At 39.8% G+C, this 19,155-nt stretch overlaps 1 protein-coding gene across 1 annotated transcript in view; it reads right to left on the minus strand.

Annotated features, from left to right (window-relative positions):
* Positions 1-19,155, minus strand: part of RS1 (retinoschisin 1) — a 132,001-nt gene that overhangs the window by 21,442 nt on the left and 91,404 nt on the right. Inside the window, exon 4 of the mRNA XM_044072788.1 lies at positions 3,580-3,775. Coding sequence (XP_043928723.1) covers positions 3,580-3,775 — 196 coding nt within the window. The remainder of the gene's footprint in view (positions 1-3,579; positions 3,776-19,155) is intronic.

Genomic DNA, 19,155 nt, shown 5'->3' on the forward strand with positions numbered 1-19,155 from the left:
AAAATTAACCCTAATGTGGATTCAAACCCTGCACTGCTTGGACTGTTAGTCAGAACATACTTCATTAACACATAGGTGTATTTCCACATTCGGTACTGTCCAAAGTGCTGACTGAGATGCACCATTGCCAGTCCCATTTGCACAACTGATGTTTAAGTATTTGTACATGTGAAATTAAATTTTGAATTTTTACCACAGAAAGTGAACTATCATTCAGTGTAGGCCATCACTGACTGGCCCTAAAATGCAATCCCAACTGATAATGAAAGGATGAAGCCAAAACAACAACAATAAAAATAGTAATCATAAATCATTATGTTGAATTCTCAGTGTTGTGGCCTTATCCAAATAAAATGTTGATAGTAAGGGTCCCTACTTTCACAGAGATGTGATTTGAACCCTGCAATTATGGCATTACTATGAAACACTGGCATAATTATCATTTTTTGCCACCTGAAAATTTACAAAGTGATATATAAAATGTCAAGCACACATATTCAGGTTTGTACTTCTGTCATTTATATTTAGGTAGCAATATACCCATGTTATCAAACAGTTGTCGTGGCATATCAAAGTACAATTCTGCAGAAATGATGATAGTCAAGCATAGACTGTTGATATTTATTTTAGTGTGTATTACTTCATTGTAATTCCTTTGTTCCTTGGATGTATTACATTTTATAATGAGTTTGACTTTTTTTCTGTATTTCTTCGTTACATATATTTCATATGATTTACGTGAACTTTGTCATCACAGACACATAATCTTCTTACAAAATGTTAACTAAAGCTTATATCAAAATTCTCTCCTAAGTCAGTAAATAACATGAAACCTTCTCTGTAAGATGTTTCTCTCTGACAGATTCTCTGTAAGGGTACTTTTCATGAGCAGGAGTGATGAACAAGTAACTGAACTTGCAGAGATGCAAATGAGGCACCCTTGCAAGGCAATACTTAGCCTTAGGTCTTAATACTCTCTCTTGTACTGCTAGGGCATATACATGTCATCATGTAGGTATTAACCTCATTTACCTGCTCAACACCTTGAGCAGATTGAGAGATTCAAGAATAAACATATTCAGCATACCTATGAGATTAATCTACACCATATAAGCAGAACCTGAGGCTGTGACATGTCCATCAGACTAGGGAATACTGCCTGGTTACCCTAGTGTTGCCAAACAAAACTACTGTTGTTGACTGTTAGAACTGTTGCATTTCAATACTTTTTTGGGAACTCTCTTAAAACTCTGTCAGGGTATTGATGTTCTTTACAAGTACTGCGTACAGATTTATATTTTGAATGCATTTAGTTGTGATGAGTGCTGTCTAACTTTGCAAAGTTGCATTTTTGCAAACTACATATGAACAGCTGTTATTACAATGCTTTTTTACTTCTATTTCCTGGGTTTCTGGCAACATTCTGAGGATGCTGAGACATGTCTGACTTGTGAAGTTTATATGGATTACTGTTACATTAAGAAACTGTTCTCTGCTTATACTGCTCTGTATAAATATTAGTTGTATACCTGACTATTCTTCTATATGCCCCTACCATCATTGTTCATCCCACCCTGTAGTTTTATGTTATTGCTATTTTTTTGGGGGGGGGTATGGCATTTGTATAGGTCTTGCACTGATATCCTTCAAATATGTTATTTACATTTTAAACAGTGATGCCTACACAATGATATTTTCTCCCCCAGTATTAGATCAGTCTGCAAAACCTCATCCTTTGGTGTGTTGTTTTTGTCTGATATATATATTTTTATTTTTTACTTCACAACAGGGGTTTGACACCGAAACCAAAAGGTGTCAGTTCCATGTAAACCTCCAGTTTCATATGCTGAGAATGATATCACAGTCCAGGCTCTCAGTCTACATGGGATTCATTTAGCTGACAAGCCCTTCCATGACTGTGTCTGGCAGCAGATGGTCAATAATGTGAATATTGTGTGTGGCCAGGGCCATTACTACAAGAGTGTCAGACATAGGGTCACTGATATGGTCAAGAATACTATTAATAGAGCCAAGGCTGTGGTACAGGAATGACAAACTACTGTTGGTGAGCCTCCTACCAAACCACCATTAACTGAGAAGGAGGAGTTCCTGTCGACTGTAAGGGATCCAGAAACCCTAACACTGCCTCCTTCCCCCAACGCTAACCCTACACCTTATGATCATTAAAGCCTTCCCATAACACTTTCAATACACAAGACAGACTCAGACACACAAACATTCACAAACACAAACAACACTACACCTATCCCCTAACCTAACCCTTATCTTAAAATACACAAACTTGCACACAAACACGCAACACCCATCTTTCACTCACTGTGACCCTAACCCTAACTCAGATAAACACCACACACACACACACACACACACACACACACACACACACACACACACACACACACACACACACACACAAACACACACACACACACACACGCACACAGATTCCCACCCCCCAACCCCACCTACCAGTATCAACATTCCGTACATTTGTCTTATCCACCATTTGGCCATCCTCACTGTTGACATTAAATGACACTTCCTGTATTTGTCGAACAAATGTATATTCAGTGAAATGCAGGGGAATCATATGTGCGCATATATATATATATATATATATATATATATATATATATATATATATATATATAAGAGCACAGACACATGCAGTCATGTAACAGTGTCAAGCAGAAAGCAGAGACACACTTATATACATTTGTCTTCAAGGCACCAAGCCATCATTGTCATTGAATATACAAAATACAGAATTTATAATGCTTTTCACGTGCCTTACAACATTCACTAAGAAATAACTGACAGTGGTATAGACTGCACATTCCTCCAAAATAGGACAGCCAGTTGCAAGCTACTTTTCTCACCTCCCCACCATACTCTCTGATGGTCAAGATGCTTGATGAGCTAAGATTGCAGTGGCAGTAGCCAAGGCAAATATCTCTATACCAGTGATTTGGCATACGTTAAATATTCTACCTAAGTTAAAGCTCACTGCAGTATGTAAGATATGGAGCATCAGTCATAGGGAATGTAATATGCATGCAATCTGTTGCATAGTCACAAGATGTCAGCAGGCCACAAAATAATAAGGTTAGTACCATTTCTCAAGGAGAACCCTGCAGAAGATCAGAGTCCTAACTGATTCTTCCATTCTCCAGCACTAATAATTCACTGAAGACAACTAGTTTCTGAGTATAACAACAAAGAATAGCTTATATAACAACTGTAGCCAACCCACTAAAATAACAAGACAGGTAAAAGTATGATAGGAAAAAAGTTGTCTTACGGACAAGGCAACATTAACTACCTATGAAAAAATAAAGTTCATGCCTTCTAGTTCACATTAAAATTAAATTAAAGCATGATGTACTATGCACTTATTGGAAGCAATGTTTTCTAATGACTATACCATTTTTCTGCTATATCCTTAGTTTCCTTTACCAAGACTTTTCTATATAAACATTTTTAGGGGATCACAGGAGTGTGCTGCTCAACATTAGTGAAGAATGGAGTGAATGTAAGAATTTAAAGTGTATGACTAACCTTATTGTTTCCTGTCTGGTCTTTGTAATACACCCAGCTCAGATTTTCGTCACTTCTGTATTGTATGCTGTACTTCGTCATCCACTCATCAGCATCACATCGCCCCTGAGTCAGGATGCCTGAAATCACTCTGATCTCTTTTAGGTCGATCTGAAGCCACTGGCTGGTGTCCTGGAATTTAGATAACCATGCACATCTGGCCAAAAATAGACAGACAAACATACAAAGACAGAGACATATTTACTTTGCAGAATATAATGATTACATTAGCTTAATATGTATGTTCAAGGTTCAGATATTTACTCCTGATAAAGGTACAACAGTATGTTCCAGATTTAGCCTGAAAACCATTCACTTTTGGACAGTTATCTATCCCCTGATCAACATTAAACTTTATTCTACAGATATGATGCCAGATTAGCCATTTTTCAACAAATATTCTGTTTTAAACAACAAAAAGGCAAGTTAGCTGCTTTAAACTTCACAAAGACCAATTTATTGTAAGCGCTTTTGTCGAGGCAAATGCCCCAACTTCATCAGACAACTCAACAGCCATAAAAACCTCCATTTTATACTCACATTCAACATAATTAAACAATTAAACAGTTAAATCCTTGATTGAACTATTAGTTAAAACTACTTCATATTTAAAGTGCCCTTGCTTTCTGACTTACAATTTATTGCAATGCCTTAGAAGCTATGGCAACAGTATAAAAAACTTGTTTTTACATGTTATTAAAAACTCCTAATAAGTATTATAAAATCATAAAATACATACTATTACAAAAACTTTTTGTTTGTATTTATATTCAATCTAAATATCGAAAATTCAAAAAAATCAGACAAAATGATAGGCACCTCTAAAGGACCCTAACTATCTTTCATTAAATAAATACCATATAAATCCATGACTTGCATAAATAATTAAATATCTAAAAAATGTATGTAAAAAATATAAGTTAGATATGATAAACATCAGTTTGTCTATAAATATAACCTATACTAATCAAATAAACTTAATAGCGAAAGTATTAGATTAAAAACATATTCTTTATGTTAACATTTTATCTAGAAAGTGCTTTTAACTTCAATATACATTTATAGAAGCATATTCATTCAGCCCAGGGGGTGTATGTACTGATGTCCAAATTTGCCACATAAGTTCACATTCCTTTGATCTTAATTCCCATGGTCCCCCTTTTAGATTATGTTAAACTTTCTGAATTACTGTAAAGGCAAACTTATGTGTTGGATTCTCGGCTATGTGCTTAGCCAGGGCATTTGTCAGACTTACCTTTTGAATATTATATTGGTGCTCATAAATTCTTTGCTTCAGCTTTCTTTCTGTTTTGCCTATATAAAATGATGGGCAAAATTCACATAATGCCACATATACTACTCCCTGGGAATCACAAGTATAGTTTCCTCTTATTACATATTGTCTATCTTTAATGGTATACTGCTTTCCTAATTTTATGTACTATATATTCTGTTTTAGTCCATTTTCAGAGCCATATCATAATGGCTTAATTGTGATTATAAACAAATATTCTATCAGTATTTTACCTCCTTCTGCAAGTACCTCCTGTTTCTACAATTATGTAGGTTCATAGGTTCATAGGAGTGTACTAGGCTAATGGCCCTGGAGCTTTTACAAGCTTAGCCCATAGGATTACCCTGGCATCGTGCCACCTGACCTTTAGTTCCCGGTGCCTCTGTAGAGTAGAGCCACTGGAGTGATCCCCAGGGTGAATTTTCTATTTCCCATCCACTCATCAAGATTTCTCTTGAATAGGGCCAGTGAGGTGCTCTGTTTGACATGTATGGGAAGTCTATTCCATAGCATGGGCAGTCTCTGGGTTATGAACCTGTCCCTTCAGCTTGTTCTGTTGATTGTGGTAATGAGGTTGAGGCCTCTGGAGCATGTGGTGCGGAGGGATTGGGATTTCTTTAGATGTAGCATTTCTAACAGAGCTGGGTCAGACATGGCTTTGTAAGTCAAGCAGAGATCGCCTCTAAGTAGGCAATATGAGACAGAAAATAGCTGGAGATTTTTGAGTCTGTTCATATAGAACAAGTGTTTAAGACCTAGGATCCTCTTTGTGAGGTACATTTTCGGCTTCTCCAGTTGTTGCAGGTGTCTAGTGAGGTACATGCCAAATGGGGCATTGTACTCGATGATTGGCCTAACCAGGGAAGAGTAGAGGGGAGACAATAACCTCTTTCTTCCTGGATGCAAAACCCTTAGTAATGAGATGTAAAACATAGAAGGACTTAGTGGCAGTGTGGTGGTCAAAAGACAGGTTGCTGTCAACCTGTGTTCCCAGATCTCTTATAAAACCTTCTGTGTTCAGTGAACTACCATCGATGTGGTAATTCATGGGAACTGGGTTTTCCCAAAGGGGATGACAACACATTTTTTGGCACTGAGCTTAAGGCCATGGTTCTGACACCAGTCATAGGTCTCGGTGAGGCCTTTCTGTAGGATGTCAACATCACTTGTGGAGTGAATAATAGCACCCAACTTGCAATCGTCTGTGAACTTTGTCAGCCAGAATCCATTCATGTTGGCCTGGACTTCAGAGAAGTAGATACCAAATGGGAGAGGACCCAGGACCAAAGCCTGTGGGACTCCACTTGCGACTGGTCGGCAATCTGACTTGGAGTCAGCTACTTTCACACTGTGGGTTCTATCTGTGAGCCAGTTTGCAAGCCACCTAGTGATATAGGGGTTGATACCTAGCTTAGTGAGTTTTTCTATGATTCCTGAGTGGAAATGGTATCAAAGGCTTTGGCCAGATCAAGGTAGGCTGTATGAACCACCTTGGCTTCATCCACAGCTCTGGTGACTGACTCAAAGAAGTCGACCAGGTTCAGCAGGCATGATCTACCCTTCAGAAAACCAAACTATGTGGGATCCAGAGTTTGAAGATTCCCTATATCCTTGTTTATTTGGTCAATGATGATGCATTCCATAGCTTTGCATATCAGACTCATCAGGCTAATGGGGCGATATTTTCCAGGGTCTGTAGTTGCTCCTCCTTTGTGGAGAGGCATGACTGTAGCAGTGCACCATTCGGTAGGGACAAAGCCTGAGGTGAGGCTGTGATTGAACAGAGCACACAGATGAGGTGCCAATTCACACTGTAGTTCATGTAGAACACAGCTGGGGATATTGTCAGGTCCCATAGAAGCTGTATTATTGGCCTTGGACAGTGCTGTTTTAACCTGTGCAGCAGTAATACTGGATGCCTGGCAATCTACTGGTATTGTGATTTGTCGTTTAGTGGGGGAGAGAGTGGTAAAGTTGGCACTGAATCTGTCGGCCAGTATATTGGCAATATCTGTTGGCTCGGTGTAGGAGGTACCATTGTGCAGTGGCTCAGAGCAAATGTGGGTATTGCTGTGGAGATTCTCTCTGGGTATTGCCATGGAGATTCTTTACATAACTATAGAAGACCTTGTGGTTGTCTTTACTATCTGCTGCAATTCTGTTTTCATAGATAGCTTTAGAAGATTTGATGAGGGATCTCAATTTTTTGCTGAGGCTGAGAAGGGCGTTTTTCCAGTCTTGGGACTTCACCTTATTCTGCATCAGCTTCCTCCTTCTGTTGTAGAGTTTGTTTATGGCAGGGGACCACCAGATTGGCTTCCTTTTTTTTGGAGGAGAGCATCTTGCTTCTATTGGGTATGGCGAGATCCATGCATTTGTGTACGCGTTCATACAGTGCATTGGTGTATGATTCAGTGGTCATCCAACTATTCTCCATTTGCATGGGTGCTGTAAAGTTAGTCACCTCTATTTTTAGGAACCCAAAGTTAGCTTTGGAAAAGTTTTTCATGGTGGTTACCTTTGTGGGGTGGGTGGGAGAGATGTGGATTTTCAAGGTGATTAGTTTATGGTCGGATCTAACCAGGGAAGAGTTGACTATTGGTGTAGAGGAATGGTCACTCATGTTAGTAATGACCAGGTCAAGGATGTTGCTACCTCTAGTGGGGGTAAGAATGAGCTGGTCCATGGCATTGGAATTAATGAATTCCAGGAAATGTTGGGGAAGTGTATTGGTACATGAGTAGTTTTCCCAGTTAATAGAAGGGTAGTTGAAGTCGCCCAGTATGAGAGTGTTAGGTTGGACCCTAATATTCTCCAGGGTGCTTAGGAATGTGGAGTGTGAGTCTTGGGACATGGTTGGGGATCTATAGCAGGCTATGACCTGAATCGCTGTCTTACCCAATGTTAGCTGCACCTGAAGTATCTCTGATGCATTATGTTGGGCTACCAGTCTGGAGGTGTGTGCATCCTTTATGAATATGGAAACACCACCACCTTTGGAGCTTTGGTCCAGGTTCTGGGGCTGAAAGGTGTGGAATGAGTTATAGCCTAGTAGTGCAGATGTATTTTCTGCTGTCTTGAACCAGGTCTCTGTTACAGCACAAATGTCGATGTTCTCCATTTTAAGGAGTGCTTTGAGTGAGTGCATTTTAAGATTTAGACTGCTAGAGTTGAGCAGCATGACCCTCAGATTACATTTGTTTGTAGCTGTTACAGTAGTAATTTGGTCTTTGGAACACCACCTAAAAAAGGCACTATAGGGGTGGCAAGAGCCTTGGCCAGTATCCAGAAGCCCAGGGGTGACAAATGCAGGCCATCTCTGGCAAAGCATCGAGGTCTGTCAGTCATGTCACCCCAGGCAGACAGATACTGGATCCCCTTAGAATGACACCAGAAACTTAGCCAATTGTTAAAATTGATCATTTTCTGATTGTACTGTGGTATAATTCTGGGTGATGGTAGGAGGCTGCTCAGGGCTAGGGTCATACCCGCCTGGGCTACATAATCCAAGAGCTCCTCCATGTCTCTTTTCATGTAGTTCAGGGAGGTACATCTCAGGTCATTCACACCCACATGTACAATGACAGAGTCACATTTGTACCTATTGTTGAGGGGACCTGAGTGCATGACTTATATGGCAGATCCTGGCACCTGACAGGCAGCTGACTGTTACTTTCTCCTTATTCAATCTAGTGAGTGGGACATCTGTGTGACTCACTATTTAGTCACCTATAACTAGTGTGTTGGCATGCTGTTTTGTCTTAGGGGCTTTGGTTGAGTGGCACACTGTTTAGGAGAGTTATGTGTCTCATGATTAGTGTTGTGTTGTGGTGGTCGACTGCGTTTCTGCCTTGGAGGTTTCTGCTGTTTGGGTAGATTTTTATTGAGAGCCTCCTCAAAGGTGGGTGTGTGGTTTGTGTTTATATGTGAAGGCAGTGCTGGTGTGTGTTCTGGCGGGCTATGTGTTTCATGCAGTGTGGTGCAAATGTTGACCTTCTCCTCTTGACCAGCTATTCCCGTCTTGGCTGGAGAGTGTGTGGCTTCCAATTTGGATATATAAGTGCATCTCTTGCAAGTCTGAGTGTTGGGAGGTAAGAGGAGAGGGTTGTCAGTGTACATTAGGCAGTTGTTACATTTTTATTTTTATTTTTTTTCATCTGGGGATGGATTTACATTTCTGGAAAGCAGTTATCCTGGCTATTTGAACACAGACTATGCTTTGCGTGAGCGAGACATCCTAAACTGATATCGTTAACAGCCATTTGGTTTAATGGGAGCCATTACTGTGTACTACATTACTGTTGAGAATTAAAACTGTCTTTTGTGATTTTGTGATTACTAACGATACGGGGACAGATTCTCTATATAAAATTACATCTCTGTATTATTTCTCAACCGATTTTGGGGCAAGCGAGTGAATGGTTTTTGGGCCTAGCTTCTCATATCATCTGTTTTGGGCTTCCCCTATAACTGTGTGACTGTAAAGCAATTATCAGGTTGCCAAATACTCTAGAAAACAACATATTTTGGTGTCATTATTTGAGACTGTATTTCTTTGCCAATATCGAACATGGAACTTTATGACTTCAGGACATATGAAGGAACAATTTGAGGCCGTTATTTCTGGGCTTTCTTATGACTGTTGCTAATGTAAAAAAATCATGGCTATACAGATACTGCTAACAGGGATTTATTCTGCTGTTACGAATTGGGATTGAATTTTCCTATCAATACGAAATAAGGACTTTAAAAGTGTCTTTCATTTTTGTTGGTCTCTGGACTTTTAGTTGAACAAATTAGGTTTGTCATAAACTATGTTTTCATGTTTCTCCTGGGGTCTGATGATAAGGACTCACTGATACTAGAGCAATGTGTTTAATATACATGAATACGTGTCTTTATGTTAGCTACTTCTAATGTTATGTTTTTATACTCTTAATGTCATAAATTTTTCAATTTCTCTTTGAACGCACATTTATGTCTATTCAGTGTTTATTTGACTTGGTCTTGATATAGGGGGAGTAAATTACTCGCTACAGAGATAGTAACTTACCAATTGGACCAATTGGATGCTTTTTTGGGTTTATTGGACCTTTTTTGATTTTTGTACATGTAACTTATATGCATGCAGCCTCTTTTTTGGGGGATAATCTATAGTTGAGTGGTTATGCACTTGTGCTCGGTTTGTTAATTTGAACTTATTAGGCCCTTGGGGGTCGAATGTGGATTAAGCAGCTATACATGTCTGATGACGGAAACTGATGATGTGAAGACGTTTATTGTCAGATATTGTGCTTTTTATATTTTAGAAGTGACGGTTGATTTCCGTTGTGGATGGTTATGATGTTTGAAGCATACGGCTCATAGAAAAAGCACTAAACTATATATATATATATATATATATATATATATATATTTTTTTTTTTGTGATGATCCACCGTAGCGATGCCTTGGCGTTTATTGCAGGTGGTTGTTACAGTAAAGCTGCTCATAAATTGTTGTTTGTGGGGCTTAATAGTCACAGGATTGTCTAAGGGCATGGGTGCATAACTCTTTTAGACCACTAGATTAATGGGAATTTTTGGACAAATTATAAGTGGAAAATATCCAAAACCCTACTGGCTGTATGTTATTGGGATTCTTGATATATCTGATTATTGGCAAGTATTTTTACACTGTCTGGTGTGGTGGGTCATTTGCTCCCCTCTATTATAGATATATCATTGGTGTATGGACATTGTTGTTTGCACTATCCAATTGATAATAAAAGTTTTTTCTAGTCAAGATAAACACTTTATATAAATGCTGTATAGATAACAGTGTACAAATGGATTTGATAACTATTCTACAGGGGTTATCCTCAGATAAGGATGATGTTCAGATTTTTGGTATTAGTGAGGAAGGCATTTGTATATGTGATGATACAGTGAAAGACCCAAGGGATTCCTGCAGGGATTGTTTTTTTAAATTGACCAAAAGTATGACTCAACTCAGAAGCAATGTTTGGCATTTAAGGTTGTTTAAGGCCTATAAGGCCAAAAATATAACACCTAGAGGACTTAGAATTAAAATTCAACCATTTGTTAACAATCCTGATGAACAATTGAATGAAGAATGGGTGAAAGTCCAACACACAGCAACAATGGCGTTTGTTGAGATTTTAACTTCTTTTTATGAGAGAATTATTGACACTAATGTTGCAGATATTAAAACACTATGTGAAAATATTAAACCCTTTGAGGGACAAATAATTTACAACTCATGCTTATCTAAGCTCTCCAAAGAACTACTTTCTTTGGAACAAACATTAAAAAATAAGAAAATACACAAATTTCAAAGGGATGAGGCAGATTATGCTGAGGGGAAACCGTTTGGAACTAAAAAATATGTGAGGTTCAGGGAGGGGGATTCAGGACAAACAAGATTTAGGAAAAAGAGATCTATACTGAAAAAGTCCAAGACAGATTTCAGCAGTATGTCAGGGGAGGAATCCTCCACCATGGAACCTGAACATGGACTTATTCAAGAGTTCCCAGTGCATAAGAAAACAAGAAGTATGGATCATCCTTTAGGGTTAAGTGACACAGGGGGGTAGAAAACATAGGCACAGATACAGTCAAGAATTTGGAAACATTACTGGATGTACTGATACAGAAATAATTGGTTATCAAAATGTACATAATATTTCCTCTGTGTCACTGACTGAAACACAATTAAAGGTACTTGACAAAGGGTTATCTTTTGTTCTGGGCTTTTTTGTCAATGAATATAATTTTTTACAGGATGTGTTGTCATTTTGTTGCTTACTTAACTTGAAATTGTTTTTTGGGGATAAGGATAATTCTAAAAGATCTACTGGTTTTCGTTTTCGAAAATCCACTTTCTAGCCACCAATGGACAAACACGTCACCATTTTTCAAGACAGAGTCATCAGGGACCTACAATTTAAACAAGAGGAATCATTCATACTGGGTAACAATTTATTGGAGTCAGAATTCCAGGCAGTAAAGGATTTTAAGGACAATCCCAATATTGTCATTACCACAGCGGATAAGGCGGGTGCTGTGGTGGTAATGGATATGGAACAATATGTTTCTGAGGCACAAACACAGTTACGGAATAATAAGCATTATATGCCTATGCCCTTAGACCCCACCAATAGGTGTAAACAGGAGATAGATGAATTTTTGGACGTAGCTGTTGAAGAGGGAATTATTGATAAAAACACCCAGAAACAACTAACAGTGATTGATCCACATCGACAAACTTTTTATTTACTGCCCAAAATTCATAAAAATCTAACTATTGTTTCAGGCAGGGGCTCTTTAACAGAACCACTTTCAGAATTCTTGACTCTACATTTACAACCTCTTTTGAGTTTAGTTAGATCCAGGTTGAAAGACACAACTGAATTTCTACAAATTGTGGCAGACTCCCTACTTGAGCCCGGCTGGTGGATGTGCACCCTTGATGTTAAATCTTTATATACGAATATTTCACATTGGGCCAGATTACAGGCCATTGAATATTGGTTGGCCAAGGGTAATCTTTACCCACAGGGTTTTAATACTCTGATACTTTGTATGGTGGAGCAGGTACTAACCAAGAATGTTTTCTATTTTCATCAGGATTGTTATTGGCAAGTCCAAGGCACAGCAATGGGGGCATCATTTGCACCAATATATGCCGACCTATTTATGGGGTTCTTGGAGGAACAGCTTATCTATGATAAGGCCCATAATATTTACATACAGGAATTGGACATCTGGCGCAGGTACCTTGACGATTGCTGGCTTGTTTGGAGGTCTGATCAGGAATATTTATTGGAGTTCGTTCAATACCTAAATTACAACAAGTGGGGTATTGAATTCATTCTTAATATGTAATATTGTGAAATTCAATACTTGGATTCTTTATCACTAGGAATATTGATCATACACTTGACACAAAAATTTTTTGAAAATACCCACAATACAATACCCTGTTGGATGCCAATAGTTTACACCCAAAACATATCATAAGAAACATTCCCAAGTCTCAATATTTGAGAATTAAAAGGATATGTTGCAATCAGACAAGTTACGAACATTATCAGCAAGACTTAAAGAACAGATTTAAGGCAAGAGGTTATAAATCAGGTCATATTATGTCATCATATAATTGGACTGAACAATTCAATAGAAATGAGCTGCTTAGTTATAAAGAAAAATACAACACAGGGGTGGTGCCCATTAGATTTGTGACCACATTTGGCAGGAACATTAATGTTATTAAAATTGTGATTAAAAGCAATTGGAATATTTTACTAGCCAATCCAGCCTTAGCCAATATTCTTGCCTCGGATTGCTAGTTTTCATACAGGAGAGGTCGTACCTTGGGATCATATCTGAATTTACATAAAAAGGGAAAACAAAGAAATATGGGCGGTATACAACTTACACTTTCTGGTGACCAATTAAGGGGTTCCTTTCCCTGTGGTCATTGTTCATTTTGTGTTTATATGAGGAAATCTAAAGAATTGTCCAGCAGGAATACAACAAAAATTTTTGAGATTAGATGTTTTAGCAATTGCAGAACCAATTGGGTCATATATCTCGCCACCTGTTCCTGTTCTGCCTTTTATATTGGGCAGACCTCAAGACCGCTGAGAATTAGGATGTCAGAACATTTTAGTGATATTAGGAACAAACATCCATCTAGTGCTTTATATAAACACGTATTCTCTCATAAAAGCGTAAAGTTTCAGTTTCAAATCATTGATGCCATCAGGGGTGACAATATTAATAAATTTGGATGGCACAATATACTCAACAGCAAAGAAAAGGCCTGGATTATTAGACTTGGGGGGTTATTTAACCTAGGTTTTAATGATCATTTATAAAATGATATTTATTCACAAGTTGCTAAATCAGGTTATCATAGGTTCATAGGTAGGTACGAGGCTATTGGCCCTAGGGCCTATATAAACCTAGCCAAAAAATGCACCCTGGCTTTCGCAACCCAATAAAATTATTATCCTGTGCCCCTGTCGAGCAGAGCCACAGAAGTGATCACTGGGCTGAATTTCCCATTTCCCATCCAATCATCAAGATTTTTCTTGAAGAGTGCTAATGAGGAGCTCTATTTGACATAGATAGGTAGTCTGTTCCAGAGTATGGGAAGTCTCTGGGACAGGAATCTATCCCTCCAGCATCTTCTGTTTATTGTGGTGACAAGGTTTAGGTCCCTAGAGCATGTAGCTCGGAGGGATTGGGATTTCTTTAGGTGGAGCATGTTCAACAGCTCTGGGATTGACATAGCTTTGTATGTTAGGCAGAGATCGCCCCTGAGTAGGTGATATGCGATGGAGTAAAGCTGTAATTTTTTGAGATGGTCTGCGTAGGGCATCTGTTTCAGGCCAGTAATCCTCTTTGTGAGGTATTTCTGTGGTCTTTCCAGTCATTGTAGATGTCTTGTGAGGTACATACCAAAAGGGGCATTGTACTCTATAATGGGTCTAATGAGTGATGAGTAGAGGGGAACAATGACCTCTTTTTTTCTGGATGAGAATCCTTTTATGATGAGATGAGCCATGTAGAAGGATTTCCTGACCACTGTGGCGATGTGATTATCAAAGGAGAGACTACTGTCCACCTGTGTCCCAAGGTCTCTTATCACATTTTCAGCATTAAGTAGACTACCAGCTATGTGGTAGTTCATGGGTACAGAGTTTTTACCAAAGGGGATGACAATACACTTTTTGGCATTGAGCTTCAGGCCATGGCTTTGACACCAGGTATCTGTCTCAGTGAGGCCCTTTTGTAGTTTGTCCATATCGTTAGGAGTTTCGATTATGGCTCCTAGTTTGCAGTCATCTGCAAACTTTGTTAGCCAAAGACCTTCTGTGTTAGCCTGCACTTCAAAGAAGTAGTTAACAAACAGGAGAGGACCCAGGACTGAACCTTGTGGTACTCTTCTTGTCACTGGTCTGAAGTCGGATGTGGAATCCGCTACATTCACAGTGTGGGTTCTGTTCATGAGCCAGTTGGCAACCCATCTTGTGACATAGGGATTTATACCTAGTTTAGTGAGCTTATCTATAATTCCAGAGTGGGGGATTGTGTCGAAAGCCTTGGCGAGATCTGGATAAGCTGTGTGAACCATTTTACCCTCATCTATGGCTTTGGTGACTGCTTCAAAGAAGTCAATCAGGTTAAAGAGACATGATCTGCCTTTTACAAATCCAAACTGGGTAGGGTCCAGAGTTTGGAGATTACCAATGTGTTTGTTTATGAGTTACACAATTATACGTTCCATGGCCTTGCAGACCAGGCTCATCAGGCTAATGGGGTGGTAGTTCCCAGGGTCCGTCATGGCTCCCCCTTTGTGGAGTGGGATAACCATCGTGGTGCACCATTCAGTGGGTACAAAGCCTGAGGTGAGGCTATGATTGAACATGGTACTTAGGTAGGGTGCCAGTTCATTCTGTAGTTCATGTAGAATGCAGCCTGGGATATTGTCAGGTCCCATGGATGCTGTGTTCTTGGCTTTGGAGAGTGTGTTTTTTACCTGTGCAGCCATGATTATAGGAACTTTGCATTCTTCTGGTATAGAGATGGGCCCTCTATGGGTGAGAGGGGGGTAAAGTTAGCACTGAACCTATATGCTAGGATGTTGGCAATATCAGTTGGTTCTGTATATTTAGTGCCATTGTGCTGTAACTCAGAGCAGATCTGAGTGTTCCCATTGAGATTCTTGACATAGCTATAGAATGCTTTGTGGTTGTCTTTAGAGTCAGTGGCAATTTTGTTTTCGTAACTAGCGTTGGAGGATTTTATGAGGGATCTCAGCTTCTTACTGAGGTTGACCAGGGAGTTCCTCCAGTCATGGGATTTTACTCTTTTGCAACAGTTTCTTTCTTCTGTTGTAGAGTTTGTTTATGGCAGAGGACCACCAGATTGGGTTCCGTTTTTTGGAAGATAACATCTTGGTTCTATTAGGGATAGCATGATCCATACACTCGTGTAAGTGCTTATAAAGTGCATTTGTGTAGGATTCAGCAGTCATACCTCTATTGTCCTTCTGCATGGGTGTCATGAAGTTTGCCACTTCTGTCTTAAGAAGTGTGAAGTTTGCTTTGGAGAAGTTTTTTACAATGGTTTCCCTAATTGGGGGTGGGGGTGGGATGTGGATGTCTAGACTGATTAGCTTGTGGTCGGATCTGACCAACGAGGAATTGACCTCTGGTGTGGAACACTGGTTTCCCATGTTGGTAATGACCAGGTCTAGGATATTGCTGCCCCTGGTGGGGGTGTGAATAAGTTGATCCAAGGCGTTGGAATTTATGAATTCTAGAAAACGTTGAGCAAAAGAGTTGGTACATGAGTAGTTTTCCCAGTTAATGGTGGGGTAGTTGAAATCACCCATTATTAGAGTGTTGGGTTGTACCCTAATACTTTCCAGTGTATCAAGAAATGAAGAGTGGGAATCCTGGGGCATGATGGGGGGTCTGTAGCAAGCTACAATTTGGATTGCGGTCTTGCCCAGAGTTAGTTGCACTTGGATAATCTTGGATGCATTATGCTGTGCAACTAGCCTGGAGGTGTGGATATCCTTAATGAATATGGACACACCTCCACCTTTAGTGCTTTGTTCTGGGTTAGGTGGCCAAAAGGTGCGGTATGAATTGTAGCCTGGTAATGCAGGGGTGCTCTCTGGAGCTTTGAACCAGGTCTCTGTCACTTCACAGATGTCAATGTTCTCCATTTTAAGGAGTGCCTCGAGTGAGTGGATTTTGAGGTTTAGACATCTAGTATTGAGTAGCATTACCCTCAGATTTTGCTTGCTTTTACCTGTTACGGTGGTGAATTTGTCATTTGAACCTTGCCTAAAAAAGCACTATAGGGGTGGCAAGAGTCTTACCCAGTATCCGGAATCCTAAGGGCGACAGGTGCAGGCCATTTCTGGCAAAGCATCATGGTCTGTCGATCATGTCGTCCCAGGCAGACAAATACTGGATCCCCTTAGAATGACACCAGAAGCTTAGCCAATTGTTGAAGTCAATCATTTTGTCCTTGTACTGTGGTATTTTTCTGGGTGATGGCAGGATGCTACTCAGGGTTAGTGTCATACCTGCCTGGGATACAAGATCAGAGAGCTCCTCCATGTCTCTTTTCATGTAGTCCAGGGAGGTACATCTCAGGTCATTCACACCAACATGGACAATGACAGTGTCATATTTGTACTTATTGTGGAGTGACCTGAGTGCATGTGTTATGTGGTGAATCCTGGCACCTGACAGGCATCTGACAGTAACTTTCTCCTTGTTTAGTCTAGTGAGTGGAATATCAGTGTGCCTGACTATAGAGTCACCTATGACTAGAGTGTTGGGTACGTTGTTATGCCTTATGGGCTGTGGTTGAGTGGCACACTGAGTTTGTGGGCTATGTGTCATTTGGGTTGTGTTGGGGGGTGGTGTTTGCTTGCGTTTATGCTTTGGATGTCCCTGATGCTTGGGCACATTTTTATTGAGATCCTCCGCGAATGTAGGTGTGTGTTTTGTGTTTCTATGTGTGTGTTTTGGTGGTGTAGGTTTTGAGGGACTATGTGATGAGTGTGGTGTGGTGCAAGTGTTTACCTTCTCTTCTTGACTGTCTAGTCCAGTCTTGGGTGAAGAGAGCTTTGCTGGGTGTTTTTACAGTTTAAGATATTTAGATTTGATTAAGTTTTCTGTTCTCATTATGTTTAGTGAAAATTTTTATTTTTCTGGTTTGATACCTTTAAATGGGTAATTATCCTCACCTATTTTCTTATTAGCCAATTATTCCATGGCAATATTAAGTCAGATGATGGAATGTTATGCTATCACTGAAGAAGGCTGTGTGCTGAAACCGGTCTGTTTGTTTGGGTCAGAACACATGAATAAATGGTTAATGGATACTTTTATTCTGGGTGCTGGCTGCCTTTTTGACTTTGCAGTTGCTACATTGCATCAGGATGCTCAAGTTTACCAGGTTAATAGGTGAAAGCAGAGGGAAATGACCTTTAGACATGCCTGGAGGGGTGGGCATTAATAATAAGTACTGGAGCTGTTTCCTTGTAGAACATTTAGTGCTGGTAGCACTTTTGTGTGCTACAATAATTGCTACAAGAAGTCTGGTAAAGTGCTAGACAAATAAGCTAGTAAAAGTGCAGGAGAGGAGAAAGCTAGAAGATCTAAGGGAAAAATTGAAGAACAGACTTTTTGGAACCGCTCAGAAGGTTACAAACAGTTCTGGATATAGCAAATCTGTATTTGGACTAGACTAGTTACAGGAAAGGTGGGAAACAAGCGCAAATGTCTGCTTTTAAACCAGAAAGTTGAAAGAGATGGAAAAAGTGCCCAGTGGCCAATAAACTACAATTTCTGGGCCAGAAACCACTCCTCCTGTGGTAGATAAGCTTGCTAGTGCTTACCACTCCCACTGATAAGTTAGAAGACTTCCCTCCAACACAGAAAGGCTTAGGCAGCTCTGAAGCTTACAAACACTCCTGGATTCAGTAAATCTGTATCTGGACTAGACTAGTTACAAGAAAGGTGGGGAACTAGTTGAAAACACAGGCTTTTAAACCAGAAAGTTGAAATAGATGGAAAAATATTTCCCAAAGAACTACAATTTCTGGCCAGAAACCATTCCTCCTGTGGTAGATAGGCTACCTAGTGCTTACCACTCCCACTGATAAGCTAGAAGGCTTCTCTCTAACACAGGAAGGCTTGGAGGGGCTCAGAAGCTTACAGACAGTCCTGGATACAGCAAGTCTGTATCTGAACTTGACTAGTTACAGGAAAGGTGGGAAACAAGCACAAACTCAGGCCTTTAAATTAGAAAGTTGAAAGAGATGGAAAAACTGCCCAAACGGCCAATAATTACAATTTCTGGGCCAGAAATCACTCTACTTGGAGTAGATAGCCTAGTGCTTCCCACTCCTACTGATAAACTATAAGGCTTCCCTCCAACACAGAAAGGCTTGGGGGGCTCAGAAGCTTACAAACAGTCCTGGACTCAGCAAATCTGTATCTGGACTAGACTAGTTACAGGAAAGGTGGGAAACAAGCACAAATGCGGGCTTTTAAATTAAAAAGTTGAAAGAGATGGAAAAACTGCCCAGACTGCCAATAATTGCAATTTCTAGGCCAGAAACCACTCCACTTGTGGTAGATAGGCTACCTAGTGCTTACCACTCCCACTGCTAAGCTAGAAGGCTTCCCTCCAACACAGAAAGGC

This window comes from Protopterus annectens, chromosome 5.part1 (assembly GCF_019279795.1).
Source record: "Protopterus annectens isolate FY-2018-M chromosome 5.part1, PAN1.0, whole genome shotgun sequence".
NCBI classification, from domain to species: domain Eukaryota; kingdom Metazoa; phylum Chordata; order Ceratodontiformes; family Protopteridae; genus Protopterus; species Protopterus annectens.